This window comes from Halichoerus grypus, chromosome 2 (assembly GCF_964656455.1).
Source record: "Halichoerus grypus chromosome 2, mHalGry1.hap1.1, whole genome shotgun sequence".
In the NCBI taxonomy this organism is placed as follows: Eukaryota; Metazoa; Chordata; class Mammalia; order Carnivora; family Phocidae; genus Halichoerus; species Halichoerus grypus.
Window position 1 is genome coordinate 169,759,772 of NC_135713.1, and position 17,703 is coordinate 169,777,474.

The window sequence follows — 17,703 nt, forward strand, 5'->3', positions numbered from 1 at the left end:
CCCCTTCCCCTCCAGAGATAGACAGTGTTACCCATTTCCTACAATCAGAAATTGTCTATAATACATACTCATATATGAACACACATAATACATACATACATGTCCCTACAACTTTCTTATTGGCTGTATTTAAAATGAACAAAGGCGTTTTTAAAAAAGACTGTTTTTAAGTAGGCTCCATGCCTAACGTGGGGCTCGAACTCACAACTCCAAGATCAAGAGTCACACACTCTGGGCACTGAGCCAGTCGGGCGCCCCTAAAATGAACCAGGGCATATTAAAGCCTCTGAGAAGAACCACAGTAAAGAAGCCTGTTTCACTTTGTTAGCATACTAACTACTGGTATTTGACCTGGGGTCCCCTCCCTCCCCTCTGGTGTAATTTCTGATCTGTGGAATAGAGCCAGGACTCGCTGCTCCGGCTATATCAGGTGTTTCTGGATAGGTCTGTGCTTGAGCTGTCCTTTTTAAAAATTTTTTTTTAATGTAAAGATAATTCCCATATTTTTCTTTTCTCTTTATTTGCCTTTCCTTATTTTCTTTGCTCCTTCTTTTCATATTGCCTATGCATGGTTCTCTTGATCTTTTCTTTCTGGTTTATTATTTGCTTTGAAGGGGGGCAGCTATTCGCTGAAATGCAGTTCTTGAAGAGGTGAGGGTACCAGGTAGGGTGGTCCTACAAGCTTCAGTTCAGGCTGAACTCCTCGTCACCTCACACCACGTCAACCTCTCTCCACACTGCAGTATCCTCTGCATGAGGCTGCTTCTTCCCTCAGCTGGGTAATGTCCTTTCTCTTTACCCTCCTTCCTACACGGGGGTCAGCATGACTTAGAAGTTTCTTTAGGCCCCACACACTCTTGGACCAATTTGGGGGGCATTTTATTTAGGATTAAAAAAATCTCCACATGAAAGTGGGACTGGAGTATAATTTTCTTTTCTCGTGCTATCCTAATTATTTGTTTTGGGTATAGCACTGTGTTAGCCTAACAAAATATGATGCCCAAATCTCCATCTCCAAATCAATTTTTTTTTTTCAAAATTTTTTACTTGTTCCTCTTGTCTCTGAAACTTGGTTGGAATGTTGCTCATAGATTTTTAAATCCTAAATCCTCTCTTTTAAAAGATTTTATTTATTTATTTGACAGAGAGAGATAGTGAGAGAGGGAACACAAGCAGGGGGAGTGGGAGAGGGAGAAGCAGGCTTCCCGCAGAGCAGGGAGCCTGATGCGGGGCTCGATCCCAGGACCCTGGGATCATGACCTGAGCTGAAGGCAGACGCTTAACGACTGAGCCACCCAGGCGCCCCTCTCTATAAATTTTTAAAGGTGACCCAGATCTAGTCTGTCAATGGTTTATTTTGTTATTTTGATCCCTTTCCTTCTGACTTCTAACCAGAGAACCTCTCAGAATGTTCTTCAGGGAAATTATCTGGAAGATAAAATATTGGTCTGAACTTAAATCCCTCTCACCTTTGGATTTCCACAATTAACCCAGGTTCAAATAAGATCATGTGCCACATCACTGTACTTGTAAAACACAATATAATTTTCAAAGTTACACCAGTGATATGATACTTGACAATAAAGGAAAACAGAGCAGAAATCAAATTAACCTTTCCTCAAGAAGTCAACAACAAATTGATGACTAATACTAAGTCAAAATTCCAAGCCTGAATTTTCTGGGGGCCGGGAGGAGGGATTTTATCTCTTATCTATACTTGACCTTTTATTCACAGAATAGGAACATCCAGAATAAATTATTAAAAATCTAGCGTTTTGACAGCCTTCATCTCTTTCTTCCATTTATAATTTTTAAAGACATTTAAAATTCTTCCATATATTAAAGATAGGAGGGACTGCAACTAGAAGTTTTACCTCAGAATGCATATGTGAGGGAAAGAAAGCAATTGATAGTTCTAGAACCAGGTTCACATTTTCTACCACTTACAGAAGTATTTTAACAGGAGTTGGAATTTGCTAAACAAGGACCCAGATTGAGAAAAATACTTTAATTTCCCAGGCGAAGAAAACTATTCATTAGTACAGGCATCCAAATTAAAATCCCTTGAATTGTCCTTACTTTGCTAGAACTAAATAGTAGAAGGAAAATAAGCCTGCTAATTCGAGTGGCAGACATTACTGGAGAGATGCCTTTGCCAGGTCTTTCCCTTCCATTCTAAATGCCTCAGTATTTCTCTTCCCTCTCTTTGGCAGATGGAAGGGAATTTTCCAAAGGCTTATCTGTTTACCATTGTTTCGGGGTAATTCCTTAGTTAGGTTCTTATTTTTTTTCCACGAGGTGACCATTACACATTTTTTTTAAATTTACACCATTGAAAAGCATTTAACTACATAGATAAAGATCTACTTTGATCTAGAATACAAGGTTTAATAACAAAATAAATGGTCTGTGCAGCGCACTTCTAAAGTTATACTGCACACGTTGATCCGCAAAAATGAACACAGTCAAATTAGACAGGGGGACATCTGATTCTAAATATGTCTTTGCTTAGAAAAAGAAAAGCTATGTCTAAACTAAAGAAAAAACCAATACTAATAAAGAAGACTCGATTACTTCTGGCAACTTAGGAAGTGTCGTGTAGGAAGAAATGGAACTGGAGATTGGACTCATTTCTCAGTCACTGAGTTTTGAGAAGTGGTTTTTCCCTGGCATCAGGGTGGTGGGGAGGCAGAGACAGTCTGCCACAATGGGAAGAAGATCTGCCTTTGGAGTCAGAAACACCCTACCCCAAATACTCCATGATGTCCTACAAGCAAGGAAAACCCCATCTGTAAAACAATTTCAATAAATAACCAGACAAAATCACTCCCCTGCTTAAAATGATCATTCACTGGTCCACAGTGCCCTCCGGATCTGTGCTGTGTATATTTCTCACATCACTGTTCAAAACGCTCCCCCTCCCCCACCCCCCCCGGCCGACATCATCTAGGTTTACTGTGACTATGCCATGTGCCACCCAAACTCCATGTTTTTGTATAGGTTGTTGCCTCTCTCAGAAATTCCTTTAGTCTTCATGGAACAATATGTCATCTTAAACCTGTCTTCTAATTTATAGTCACATTAGACACACTCACTGATTAAATTTGGAATAAATGAGAAGCTGTGACAATAAGAATATAAAGTCATTTTTCTGTCTTAACTACGTTTGGATTGGCAATGAAGAAATCACCGGAGGGGAAATCTCTCATTGTTGGTTCAGCTGGAGGCTGGAAAAGTAGAGGCTCATTCCCAATCTGGAAACTAAGCTTGGATGCTAATTTTGCCTTCTGTGAAACAGATGATTTAAGTTGTTCTTATAAAGGAAAATAACTCAGTACACTGAAATTGGCCCAATACAAGTTCAGTAAGAATTATGATGAAAGATTTCATATGCTGAAAACGTGCCTCAGTTACAAAAATCAAGCTTTACCTCTTGAAATGATTCACCAGGACTCCAACAAGTTCTCCAATTCGACTCTCATGGGTTGGCTGTTTGCTGAAGAGGCAGACAATGAGGTCTTTGTTGTCTTTTGTATGGAACACTACAAGTTGGTCCTTTCCATTGGAGACGCTCAGACCAGTCAACTACAAAGGGACAAAGCATGGAAAAATATTAGGATGGTTCCCAAAAGAATAAATTTAAAAATATATTTTGTAATTTAATAATTATTTTTGATCAGTGACCCTGATGACTTCAGTTTTTACCAAGTCTTATGGAACAAGAAAGATGGAAGGAAATAATAAAGAGAAGACTAAAAACTAGTAAAACTGAAAACAGAAAAATAAAGAGAAAAATCAATGAAAACAACAAGCTGGTTCTTTCAAAGGACCAATAAAATTGTTAAGCCTCTAGTCTGAGAATAAAAGTGAGACGACCTAATTACCAATATGGAATGAAGGAGGGGATACCACTACAGACCACATAGACATTAAAAGGATAACAAGGAAATATTTTCAACAACTCTGTGTACATAAATTCAAGAACTTGAACGAAACCGAATAATTCCTTGAAAGCCACAAACTACCAAAACTCAGCCAAGAAGAAATAGATAACCTGAGTACTGCTTTATCTACTAAAGAAATTAAATTTGTGGTTAGAAACCTTTTGAAAAAAGATGTGCCTGGGTGGCTCAGTCATTTAAGCATCTGACTTCGGCTCAGGTCATAATCTTGGGGTCCTGGGATCAAGCCCTGCAGCAGGCTCCACGCTCAGTGGGGTGTCTGCTTCTCCCTCTCCCTCTGCCCCTCCCCTGGTTCATGCCCTCTCTCTCAAATAAATAAATGCAATCTTAAAAAAAACTTTTGAAAAAGAAAACTCCAGGTTCAGATGGTTTCACTGGTGAATTCTACTGAAGGTTTAAAGAAGAAATAACACCGGGGCACCTGGGTGGCTCAGTTGTTGGGCATCTGCCTTTGGCTCAGGTCATGGTCCCAGGGTCCTGGGATCGAGCCCCGCATCGGGCTCCCTGCTCTGCGGGAAGCCTGCTTCTCTCTCTCCCACTCCCCCTGCTTGTGTTCCCTCTCTCACTGTGTCTCTGTCAAGTAAATAAATAAAATCTTTAAAAAAAAAAAAAAAAAGAAGAAATAACACCAATTGTCTATATGTCTTCTTAAGGGGAAGGGAACACTTTGTAACTCATCTTATGAGGCCAGCATTATCCTGACATCAAAAAAAGGTAAAGGCAGTACAAGAAAACTGTAAATCAATATCCCATAGCCTTCATCAACATGGATGTAAGAATGGCCAACAAAACATCAACAAATCGAATCCAACAATATAAAGAACAGTAATATACAATGACCAGGTGGAGTTTATCTAAGAAATGCAAAGCTAGTTCAATATTCAATAATTAATCAGTGTAATCCATTGTTGGAACAGAATACATAAGGCATATGATCATACCACTTGATGTGGAAAAACTGATGAGGGATAGAAGCAGAAAAATGTTCACCTTTATCCCAGAAGGCTGACCTATAGCCTGCATAGTTTCGATAAGGATCAGATACGTGCTGGTTGTTACATTCTTAAAGGGTCTCACAACTCCCTATACACCTCACTGATAGTTATTATCAAACTGAATGATAAGCACCAGAGAAATCTTGTGAAAGTAGTTTCACGAGTAGAAATTCAAAGAAACAATTTATTTTTATTTTTTTGAAGATTTTATTTTTAAGTAATCTCTACACCCAACGTGGGGCTCGAACTCACAACCCCAAGAACAAGAGTTGCATGCTCTACTGACTGAGCCAGCCAAGCACCCCTTGAAGAAACATGATCTAATACTCCCTGCACGTGTCCTCCCCCTTGAGCACTAAAGCATATACCCACCAGTTTCATACAGCAAACATGCAGCTCTTTCTGCCCATGGGTTCTGTCCCCGTGCTATTTAAATAAGCTTACTAAGGGACACATGGGTGGCTCAGTCGGTTGGGTGTCTGACTCTTGATTTCGGCTCAGGTCATGATCTCAGGGTTGTGAGATGGAGACTGGTGTGGGGCTCTGCACTCAGTGGGGAGTCTGCTTGAGATTCTCTCTCCCTCTCCCTCTACCCCTTTACCCCACCGTGTGCTCTCGCACTCTCTCTCAAGTAAATGGATAAATCGTAAAAAAAAAAAAAAAAAGCTTACTAAGTTGCACCGTAAAATATCTGAAGAATTCTTTCTTGGCTGTTGCACTCCATGACCCGCCAACAACCCACATGGGGATTGTGGAGGGAATCTAAGAGCCTCGGTGTGACTTGTTAAGTCCCTTTTATTCCCCCAGCCTCTACTTGTTCTTTTCCAGAGATGTCCTGAATAGTATGACCCTTCTGAATGTGTTTTGTCCTAGGGCTTAGGAGACCCTCTTGCCTGTGGCTGTACTACTGGGAAGACAAACTCCTGCTGCCTGGCTGGACACCAGTATCTTGGCCATGATGGCGCTGGGCTCAGAAATCAGACCCTCCCTGTTTTGCCTGTTCTTTCAATACCTGGATTCTTCTCAGTCACAGGACGGCCATACATGTCATTAGGATGGTTGCACATCTGAAGACTCCCATGTAAGGTTTCCTCCTAAATAACCTGGCGTGATCTCTCAATGAGCATAAAATCTAAGATACATCTGACCATGTGCTTCCCAATAGGGACCAGTGGGAGCTATTACCCAGTTGACCGCTCCCTTGGGGCTGGATCATGGATAATGCTCTTGAGAAAGTTGCTCAGATTAGATAGGAGCGCCATACTTTTGGTTTTTCGTGTCTCTCATTTGTCCTTCCCCATGGGCTGTTTGGCATTCTCCATCCTGCTCTTAGATATATATGTCTAAGCTAGAAGTACTTATGCTTAATATGGTATAAAATAGCTGCCCCGTCTTAACAAAGGCCATGGCCTTTACCCCATCCATTAATACTAGATCTAGAGGCTTAAAAGGGTATTATTATTGGTTGCCAAATATATCAACTTCCCCAAATGGAAAGAGGCAGCCCCAATCTCTGTGGTGATTCAGTCCATTCACCAGCACCTACTGTAGTCTAGGATGTCACAGGGAAGTGAAGGGAGGTCAACATCCCTTCTCAGGTAGTACAAAGGTGTCAGAGTGGTCCAGATCAGAGACGCCTCCTGCCACTCTGAACCCCAGGAGCCTTTAGCAATGTTCCTGATGGGATGCCACTTGGAAGCTGAGAAGGATTTTGGTAATGGACTCCTAATTAGTTAATGTACTCTCCTCGTTTTGTAGGAATTAACTATGGGATCAGCTTCCTTGATCCCAAAGGATTCTCCTTTGGGCTGTCTCCTAACACAAGGGAGGCAATTTGGACAAGAGGATTTAAAGAAGAAGTGCCTCCTCTTCTTCTGTAATGATGCTTGGCCTCAATAATCTCTGAAGGATGATAAAACAAAAAGGCCCATTAATGGGTCTTTAAGGTTCAATACTATTTATCCATTGGACCTTTTTGTAGGTGGCAGGGAAAATGGACTGAGATCCCATAGGGTCAGGCCATGGCCCTGTACCAAATCCCTGATCTGTCCAGACTCCTTTAGGGGCTCGAGGACACTCGTCTCCTCACCTCTACTCCTCAATCCACCATCAGCTAACTGCCTCAGGTCCTTCTGTTAACCCACCACCTTCCCTGTGTTTTGTCATGTTCTTTGTGTCCCCCCTCCCTTGTCTCTCTTGTAAACAGGTTGTTGCCAAGATCCTGTATATGTTTTCCTCTTTTTCCTGAGTTACTGGTCTTCTCTTTGTTTGCTTCTTCTTTTGTGCGTCAGATCTGGAATATATCTTGAGAGGACTGGATGAATGTCGCCTGACTCTTGTTGCATGGGGGGAGTTTTCTCCCTCATTCATTTCCGGGATTAATTGTTTGTGTGCCTACACGCTCACTCTCTCACTTTCTCACTCTCTCTCTCTCTCAAATAAATAAATAAATCTTTAAGAAAAAAAGAAATTCTGCTTTTCTCCTTGTTAAAAAGACAAAGTTTTCTTGGACTGTTGGTCTGCTCTTCATAAGAAAATGTAAACAGAGTTTTTTTTTTTTTTTTAATTTTTTTATTGTTATGTTAATCCCCATACATTACATCATTAGTTTTAGATATAGTGTTCCATGATTCATTGTTTGTGCATAACACCCAGTGCTCCATGCAGAACGTGCCCTCCTCAATACCCATCACCAGGCTAACCCATCCTCCCAATCCCCTCCCCTCTAGAACCCTCAGTTTGTTTTTCAGAGTCCATCGTCTCTCATGGTTCTTCTCCCCCTCCGATTTCCCCCCCTTCATTCTTCCCCTCCTGCTACATTCTTCTTCTTCTTTTTTTCTTTCTTAACATATATTGCATTATTTGTTTCAGAGGTACAGATCTGAGATTCAACAGTCTTGCACAATTCACAGCGCTTACCAGAACACATACCCTCCCCAGTGTCCATCACCCAGTCACCCCATCCCTCCCACCCCACCCCCCACTCCAGCAACCCTCAGTTTGTTTCCTGAGATTAAGAATTCCTCATATCAGTGAGGTCATATGATACATGTCTTTCTCTGTTTGACTTATTTCGCTCAGCATAATACCCTCCAGTTCCATCCACGTCGTTGCAAATGGCAAGATCTTATTCCTTTTGATGGCTGCATAATATTCCATTGTATATATATACCACATCTTCTTTATCCATTCATCTGTTGATGGACATCTTGGCTCTTTCCACAGTTTGGCTATTGTGGACATTGCTGCTATAAACATCGGGGTGCATGTAGCCTTTCGGGTCCCTACTTTTGTATCTTTGGGGTAAATACCCAGTAGTGCAATTGCTGGATCATATGGTAGCTCTATTTTCAACTTTTTGAGGAACCTCCATACTGTTTTCCAGAGTGGCTGCACCAGCTTGCATTCCCACCAACAGTGTAGGAGGGTTCCCCTTTCTCCGCATCCCCGCCAACATCTGTCATTTCCTGACTTGTTAATTTTAGCCATTCTGACTGGTGTGAGGTGGTATCTCATTGAGGTTTTGATTTGGATTTCCCTGATGCCGAGCGATATTGAACACTTTTTCATGTGTCTGTTGGCCATTTGGATGTCTTCTTTGGAAAAATGTCTGTTCATGTCTTCTGCCCATTTCTTGATTGGATTCTTTGTTCTTTTGGTGTTGAGTTTGATGAGTTCTTTATAGATTTTGGATACTAGCCCTTTATCTGATATGTCATTTGCAAATATCTTCTCCCATTCTGTCAGTTGTCTTTTGGTTTTGTTGACTGTTTCCTTTGCTTTGCAAAAGCTTTTTATCTTGATGAAGTCCCAATAGTTCACTTTTGCCCTTGCTTCCCTTGCCTTTGGCGATGTTTCTAGGAAGAAGTTGCTGCGGCTGAAGTCGAAGAGGTTGCTGCCTGTGTTCTCCTTTAGGATTTTGATGGACTCCTGTCTCACATTGAGGTCTTTCAACCATTTGGAGTCTATTTTTGTGTGTGGTGTAAGGAAATGGTCCAGTTTCATTCTTCTGCATGTGGCTGTCCAATTTTCCCAACACCATTTGTTGAAGAGACTGTCTTTTTTCCATTGGACATTCTTTCCTGCTTTGTCAAAGATTAGTTGACCATAGAGTTGAGGGTCCATTTCTGGGCTCTCTATTCTGTTCCATTGATCTATGTGTCTGTAAACAGAGTTTTTTACCTTTTCTTTATCTGCCCAGAAAACCAAAGCTTCTATGTTTTGTCTTTATCAGGTCTTTGATTACTTAAGAAGGTTAAAACTTCTCAATGTTAAAGGAGCTAAGTTTTGCTAACAACCATACAGCTTCATGTAGAATCTCTTACTGCCAGCTTGGTTAAATGTAAATATTAAATTTATAATGATCTGTAATCCTATTTAGGCATGTGCTTAAAACTTCCTGAGGGTTTTATCCAACTTCCCAGAGATTTGGATTGTAAATGAAGTCTTTTTGACTAATTAGACTTGTTTATTTGGTATGTTAAGTTACATGGGAAGCACTGTCAAACAAATGATGATAAATCTTCTTAGGTTATGCTGTATGGGTAAATGCTTACCTGTTCCAGAAATTAATGAAATTCCTGAAGTTTTAATATGTTCTGGTATAAGGTCATCCTTGAAATTTTAATTATTAAAATGCTATGTGTCACAGGAATAACTACATTTCCTGTCAGCTACATTATAATGAACTCTCATATCAGATCTTCAACCATGTCTATTTTTGAGTCTTTTGTCATTTATAGTTATTGTTCTGATGCTCTTGTGGAATGAGTTTTGTCTTCAATGAGATTCAGGAAAAGGACTTTTTACAAACAGCGGTTTTTGATATCTTTAAAATCTTTTTTTTTAAGATTTTATTTGAGAGAGAGAGAGAGTGCGTGCGTGCAGTCGGGAGGGGCAGAGGGAGAAGGAGACTCCCTGCTGAGCAGGACCCTGGGATCATGACATGAACCGAAGGCAGACGCTTAACCGACTGAGCCACCCAGGCGCCCGATATCTTTAAAATCTTAAAACTAAAATGGATCAGAATATCCAAAACTAACAGAAAAAGCTGCATCCAAACAACCAGAATTAGTAATATGGGGCTAAATTGAGGAAAATGATTATAGTTTTTGTGACTCTTATTTGAAACACTGCTGGTTCTCTAAGGTTTGCTCTTCCAGATTTAAGGAAACTTTCTCTTAAGATTTATGGAAATGTGATAAAGTATTCCTTTGTGAACAAATTGAAACATTTAACTCTTCTCTTTACTGGAAGCCTCCAGAATTCAAGCTCTCAGGAAGTATTCTTTCTTTCATGGCAATTACAGTTATTTGCATAAGTTCAATAAGACTCGTTCTCCTATCATTTCTCAGCCTTTTGGTTAAAGATCAAGTGAAGAATCTCTTTTCCTTGTAGGTTCCTCAAAAAGTTAAAAATAGGGGCGCCTGGGTGGCTCAGTTGGTTAAGCGACTGCCTTTGGCTCAGGTCATGATCCTGGAGTCCCGGGATCGAGTCCCGCATCGGGCTCCCTGCTCAGCAGGGAGTCTGCTTCTCCCTCTGACCCTCCTCCCTCTCATGCTCTCTGTCTCTCATTCTCTCTCAAATAAATAAATAAATAAATCTTAAAAAAAAAAAAAAAGTTAAAAATAGAACTACCCTATGGCCAGCAATCACACTACTAGGTATTTACCCAAAGAATACAAAAATACTAATCCAAAGGGATACATGCACTCTGATGTTTACAGCAGCATTATCTACAGTAGCCAAATTATGGAAACAGCACAAGTGTCCATCAATTGATGAATGGATGAAGTGGTATATATACAACGGAATATTACTCAGCCATAAAGAAGAATGAAATCTTGCTATTTGCAATGACATGGATGGAGCTAGAGAGTATTATGCTAAGTGAAATAAGTCAGAGAAAGACAAATACCATATGATTTCACTCATACGTGGAATTTAAGAAACAGAACAAATGGCTGCACACCTAGGTGGCACAGTCTGGTTAAGCATTTCTTGGTTTTGGCTCAGGTTATTATCTCAGGGTTGTGTGATCGAGCCCTGTGTTGGGCTCTGTGCTCAGTGTGGAGTCTGCTGAAATTTCTCTCTCCCTCTGCCCATCCCTGCACTCTTTTTCCTTCTCTCTCTAAAATAAATAAATCTAAAAAAACAAAACAAAACAAATGAGCAAAGGAAAAAAAAGAGAGACAAAAACCAAGAAACAGACTCTTAAGTTAGAGAACAAACTGATGGTTACCAGAGGGGAGGTGGGGGGGATGGAGGAAATAGGTGATGGGAATCAAGGGTACTTGTGATGAGCACCAGGTGTTGTATGGAAGTGTCGAATTACTATACTGTACACCTGAAACTAATATCACACTGTACGTTAACTAACTGGAATTTAAATAATACTTAAAAAACAAAAACAATCTGTTCTCCTTGTAATAGGACACCATTGGAAACACTGGTTATATTACTAAGGCTTTGACAGGAATGCCGTATGTGAGAGAGACAGTCAAAGACTCAGATATGACCAGACAGCTTTAAGGAATTAAGGCTGACTTTATGGAGCCAATAAAACCCTTCGGAGATGCTGGTCTGATGCCTTGCTTACAGGGTTCCCAGCAGCCCTACCAGATGAGTAAAGAATGTTACTTCCTGGCAGGTGCAGGAAACCTCAGGATATACACCCAAATCTACAGGTATTGCAGGCAAGTCTGATGACAACTATTTGGCGTGGCTCTGCCCTCGAGCAGCTACTGAGAGTTCAATCTAGAGATTCCTTATATAAAGTTCCAACAAAGCAGATTTTAAAGGATCTGTATGATCAATCACTATTCTTGCTGAGCTTATATAAATAATTAGGCCAAGTTTGTTAAAACTGGACTTGATTTACAAACGAATCAGTCTTGATTTGGCTATCTGGAAATAAGGGTGAATTTAGAGAGAAAAACTATGTTCCAGTAATGCATCCTTATGGACATTAGATTCTACTTTTGTCTTTAAATGTTTGTTGTTTGCCTAAGCTAGACAACTTGAGGTCAACTTCAGAGATATTGCCATAATAGCTCATGTATAGACAGTCCTCTTGCTTATTGCTCTGTGGGGATAATAAAAGGGACCCCATGGGCATAGGATTATTTAAACAGCTGGTCAATGGAATGGACTCCCCAACAACTGTGTAACTCAGCTGTCACTTTGATCAATTCTTTGTGGCTGAACCCCACTCCCTGGGGTTAACTACGGACTTATGGAATAATGGGTGGCCAAGCCCCGGGTTACCCTGGATGTGGGAAGATGACAACGAACTGGACAACGTGCCTTCATATTCCTGTAAACTGGTGGAAGATCTCAAATTCCTCTTTAAACAATGAAATAAGAACAAATGAAGGTCTTTTTTCTTCTATTTATCATCTACATACCATACCTAAGTGGTAACTCTTTTCTACAATGGGTACAACATTATGCTGAGCTACAAAACCAATCTTTGTGCTGGATTTGTAGCTTACTGATCATATCAAGCACTTAAGGCCTCCTTGGGTACAGATTGGCATTATTTACAACAATACATAACCGATATGATACGTCACCCCAATACCAGCACAGACAGGGACTTTTCTATCACTAAAAAGAACGTTTCTTGCTGGCCTATGGTAAATGTTACATGGGACTCATAAGAGGCCTTTCTCCTAACCTCAAACTATCTAAATTTTAACTGAATATGCCAACCCACAGATAGGCTGATGACAACAAATTTCCCAACTATGTAGTCCTTTTTATTGATATACCCAGGATGGATATATGTGGCTTACTCGCACAAGAGGACAACTAAGCCAAAAGGCCCTTTTATACTGAGAACAGAAAAACCATACCCTTGATTCATGGCCCAAAAGTACTCACCAAATGGGGTGGATCCCCTCCCCCTGAAGCCTGTGACCATTCCATTATTTTATAGGCAACTGACTGGTTTGTTAGTGACTGGACAAGGCGACCAGGCACCAGATGGCTAGCACCTAATGGAACACAGTGGTTATGTGGGCCAATCTGTGGCCGTGGATTCCACCAGGCTGGGTTGGAAAATGCACTATAGGTTGTGCTGGGAAGCATGGCCATAGCACTAAGACTATCGCAAGTCCATATCTTCCGTATCTAAAACAACGGACAAGATCCGTGTTTCACTGGTGTGACCATCTGACATCTATTTTTCTTCCATCAGGTTTAGAAGATGTCATATGGCACATGGAGGCCTTTGATAAATAGACAGTTAAGGCCGTAAATGGTTCTCAAAAAAGCATTACACTATTAAACACTGAAATGATCCAAGTGTATAAAGCAGTTCTAAAAACAGAATGGGATTAGATGTCTTAACAGCAGCACCAGGGGGGACATGTGCCATTATTAAAGCAGAATGTTGCATCTACATTCCAGATTATGACAAAAATATAACAGGATTACTTACTGATATGAATAATCGAATTGGTGCTTTTAAATACCCTACATTGTCACCTAATGATTGGTTACATTTCTGGTCGGGACGTGGACTATGATCCACGCTAAAGTGTCTTCTCATTGCTCTTATTTTCTTTCTTTTTTTTATTTTTAAGATTGTATTTATTTCAGAGAGAGGGAGAGTGAATGAGCAAGCATGAGCAGGGGAGTGGGGGGGGGGGAGAGAGAGAAGCAGGCTTCCCGCTGAGCAGGGAGTCCGATGCGGGGCTCAATCCCAGGACCCCAGGATCATGACCTGAGCCGAAGGCAGACACTTAACCGACTGAGCCACCCAGGTGCCCCACTCTTCTTATTTTCATTATAATAATAATCCTAGCGGCACCTGGGTGGCTCAGTCAGTTGAGCGGCCAGCTCTTGATTTCGGCTCAGGTCATGATCTCAGGGTCCTGGGATTGAGTCCTACATCAGGCTTCGTGCTCAGTGGGGAGTCTGCTTGAGATTCTCTCTCTCCCTCTGCCCCTCCCCCCACTGGCATTCTCTTTCTCTCTCTCTCTCAAAACAAATAAATAAACCTTTAAAAAAATAATAATCTTAATGTGTTGTCCCTCTCACTTTGTTCTCTCCTATTGTTGAGATATGTGTAAGCAGGTACTAACTCCTTCACTCAGCTGACAGACGATCCTTCCTACTCGAAACAAATTCACCCTGATGTCCACTCTGGACTCTACAGCAATGGCCTTCCATTATAATTACCTGTAGGGACAGACAGTGACCAATTTCAGTCCATAGGTAGGGACATCTCTACGACCCCTGTCAGCTTGAAGAAGTTACAGAAGATGAGCCCTTCGCCCTTTAACGACCTTAAAGATTTAAGGACCAAAAACTGGTCAGGGGGGAAATGATGAGGGATGGAAGCAGAAAAATGTTCGCCGTTAGTCCAGAAGGCTGACCTAAAGCCTGCATAGTTTCGATAAGGATCAAAGACGTGCTGGTTGCTACATTCTTAAAGGGTCTCATGACTGCCTGTACACCTCACCCATAGTACATGGCAAGCTGAATGATAAGCACCAGAGAAATCTTGTGAATATAGTTTTTTTTTCTAATTAAAAAAATTTTTTTTTAGTGAAAGTAGTTTTACGAGTAGGAATTTGAAGAAAAATTTATGATCTAATCCTCCCTGCACATGTCCTTCCCCTTGAGCACTAAGCATCTACCCACCAGTTTCAAACAGCAAAAGTGCCGCCCTTTCTGCCCATGGGTCCTGTCCCTGTGCTATTTAAATAAACTTACTAAGTTGCATCATACAATGTCTCGAGAATTCTTTCTTGGCTGTTGTAGTCCACAACCCCGCAACAAAAGCACTTGACAATACTCAACATCCATTCGTGATAAAAAGCTGTCAAGAAGCCAGGATTAGAAAAGAACTCAACCTGGTAAATCACATTTACATAAATGCCGCAGCTAACATGACACTTAGTGGTGAAAGACTGAAGGTTTTCTGCCGAGATCAGAATCAAGGTAAGGATTTCCATTGTCACTGCCGCTGGGCAACATCATACAAGAAGCCCTAGCTAGTGCAATAAGGCAGGTTTAAAGAAATTTAAAAGAAATTTAAATGGAAAAGGAAGAAATAAATGTCTCTATATTATTTTGATTACATGATTATCTACATAAAAAAATCCCAAGGACTCTACAAAATAGCTCCTAGAACTAATAAGTAGGTTTAGCAAGATCACCAGTTCTTGTTGGTCACAAGGCCAACACACAAAAATATTTCTACATACTAGTAATGAACAACTGGAAATAGACTTTTAAAAAATTTAAACAAATTTTACCTATAGTTGACATACAATTTTGGAAACAGAAATTTAAAAACAAAACCACCCACAGCAACTCCAAAACCAAAAATACTTACATATAAACCTAAAAAACATGTATAGGATCTATATGTTGAAAAATAAAGAATGCTGATGAAAGAAATCAAATTAAACTGTTGATGAAAGGTATAAAAGAAAAATCGAAATGAACACAGAAAAAATATGTTCATGGATTGGAAAACACACTATTGTCAAGATGCCAATTTTCCCCAAGAGAGTCTACAGATTTAATGCACTCCCAACCAAAATTCCAGCAGAACTTTTTGTAGATATCAAGAAGCTGATTCTAAAGTGTGTATGGGAAGGCAAAAGAACTAGAATATCCAAAACAATATGAAAAAGAAGAACAAAGTTGAAAGACCCACTGTAGCTGATTTTCTTACTAGAAAGCTACAGTGATGAAGATAATATAATTGTTAAAGGGATTATCAAAGGGATAAAAGCATAGATTGGTGGACCAAAATGAAGAGTCAGAATTAGACACAAATCTAGCCAACTGATTTTTTATAAAGGTACAAAGGCAATTCAATGGAGAAAAGATGATTTGGACATTTGGGTAACTTGGACATCCACAGTCAAAAGAAATAAACGTCAACCTAAATCTCACGCCTTACGTAAAATGAATTCAAAGTGGATCACAGATATAAATGTAAAATGTAAACCCATAAAACTTTTAGAAGAAAACAGAGGAGAAAATATCTGGGGCCTTGGATTGGGGAAATATTTCTTAAAAATAACACCAAAAGCGCAACTCATGAAAGAAGAAAATTGTTAAACTGAATCTCATCAAACTTTAAACTTTTGAGAAAGACACTGGCAGGAAGATGAGTATGTAAAGAACTCTTAAAATTCAACAAGAATTCGATTTAGAAATGAGCAAAAGATTTAAAGTCACTTCACCAAAGAAGACATTAAGGTGGCAAATCAGCACATGCTCAACATCACTAGCTATTGGGGAAATGCAAATTAAAGCCACGATGAGGTACCAACACAAATCAATCAGAATGGCCAAAATAAAAACAAAAGTGAATCAACGCCAACAACAAAGTGGCAACACCAAATGCTGGTGAGGATGCAGAACAGCTGGGACTCTCATACACTGCTGCTGGGAATGTGAAATGATACAGTCATGGGGAAAGCAGTTGGCAGTTCCTAAAAGAGTTAAACATAGAATCACCATGTGACCCAGCAATCTCACTCCCAGGCACATGTCCTAGAGAAATAAAAACCTATGTTCACTCAAAAACGTACACAGGACTGTTTATAGCAGCTCTATTCACAGTGGCCCCACACTGGAAACAACTAGAATATCCATCAGCAGGTGAGTGGAGAAACAAACTATGATACATCTATACAATGTAATGCTACTCAGCAAGAAAAGGAATAAACTCATGATACAAATTACTGATATACAACAACGTCGGTAAATTTCGAAGGCATTATGCTGAGTCAGCCCCAAAAGGTTACATACTGTACGAGTCTGTTTATGCCATATTGTCTAGAAGACGGAACTAAAAAGCATGGACAACAGATTGGTGGTTGTCAGAGTTTAGCATCAGGGGTAGTCTGACCCAGGGGAGTTTTTTGGGATGATGGACACCTGTGTATCCTGATTGTAGTGGTGGTTACACAAATCTATGCATTTGTTAAGGGCATAGACTTGTATACCAACCACCACCAAAAGCCAATTTTATTACATGTAAATATAAAAAATATAGCTCCTTGCTTATTTCGATCCCCAGATAGTCTACTTTGGTCAGTAAGGCAGAAGCCTGAGTGATTTCTCACTCTGTGGGTTTGTTCTCCTACTGCAGAAAATACCAAAGTGCCACCTCCTGGCCACCACAGGTGCTGTCAGCCTGGCAATCAACACTGACAAGGTATCCACTGGGGGGAATGCAGAGTGCCAGGCTGCCTGGGATGGGGAGGAGTACCAAAGATGCTGAGGGGGTTCACAATCCAGTTGGATCAGTGGAACAAATAAACAGCTAAAGAACATCTTAACAGTTCATACATTAGGAAGCCCACTTAGTTCCATGTCCGTATTTTACAGAGATGGAAATTGAGGCTCAAAGAGGTTAGCTGATTTGCAGACCTGGGAAATGGAATTCAGGCCTTTAGACTGAGCCAGAACCATGTTCTTTATCACAAGCTTTTTCAAATACCATGCACAAGTGAACATAAGCTGCATAAATAAGTATTCCTAAACGGCAAGTGAGTAAGTTTTCATAGGAGGTTAAGTTCTTAGGTTGATTTTAAAGAATGCCAGGGTCAGTACTTAAAGGAGAGAAGGAAAAATATTCAAAGCACTGGAAATCATTTCACAAACCTATGTAGATCATGAGCTTTCTGAGGCCCCTGGTAAAAGCATATATCAGTCTTCCTGCCACTTAGATGTATCCCATCCAGATGATTTTATATGATTAAATTAAAAAT

General features: G+C 40.3%; 1 protein-coding gene across 3 annotated transcripts in view; it reads right to left on the reverse strand.

The window, feature by feature from the left end:
• MYO1D (myosin ID) overlaps positions 1 to 17,703 on the reverse strand; it is a 364,381-nt gene that overhangs the window by 79,309 nt on the left and 267,369 nt on the right. For all 3 annotated transcript variants that reach the window (XM_078063487.1, XM_078063490.1, XM_078063488.1), the window contains one exon: positions 3,431 to 3,585. In XM_078063487.1, coding sequence (XP_077919613.1) covers positions 3,431 to 3,585 — 155 coding nt within the window. The remainder of the gene's footprint in view (positions 1 to 3,430; positions 3,586 to 17,703) is intronic.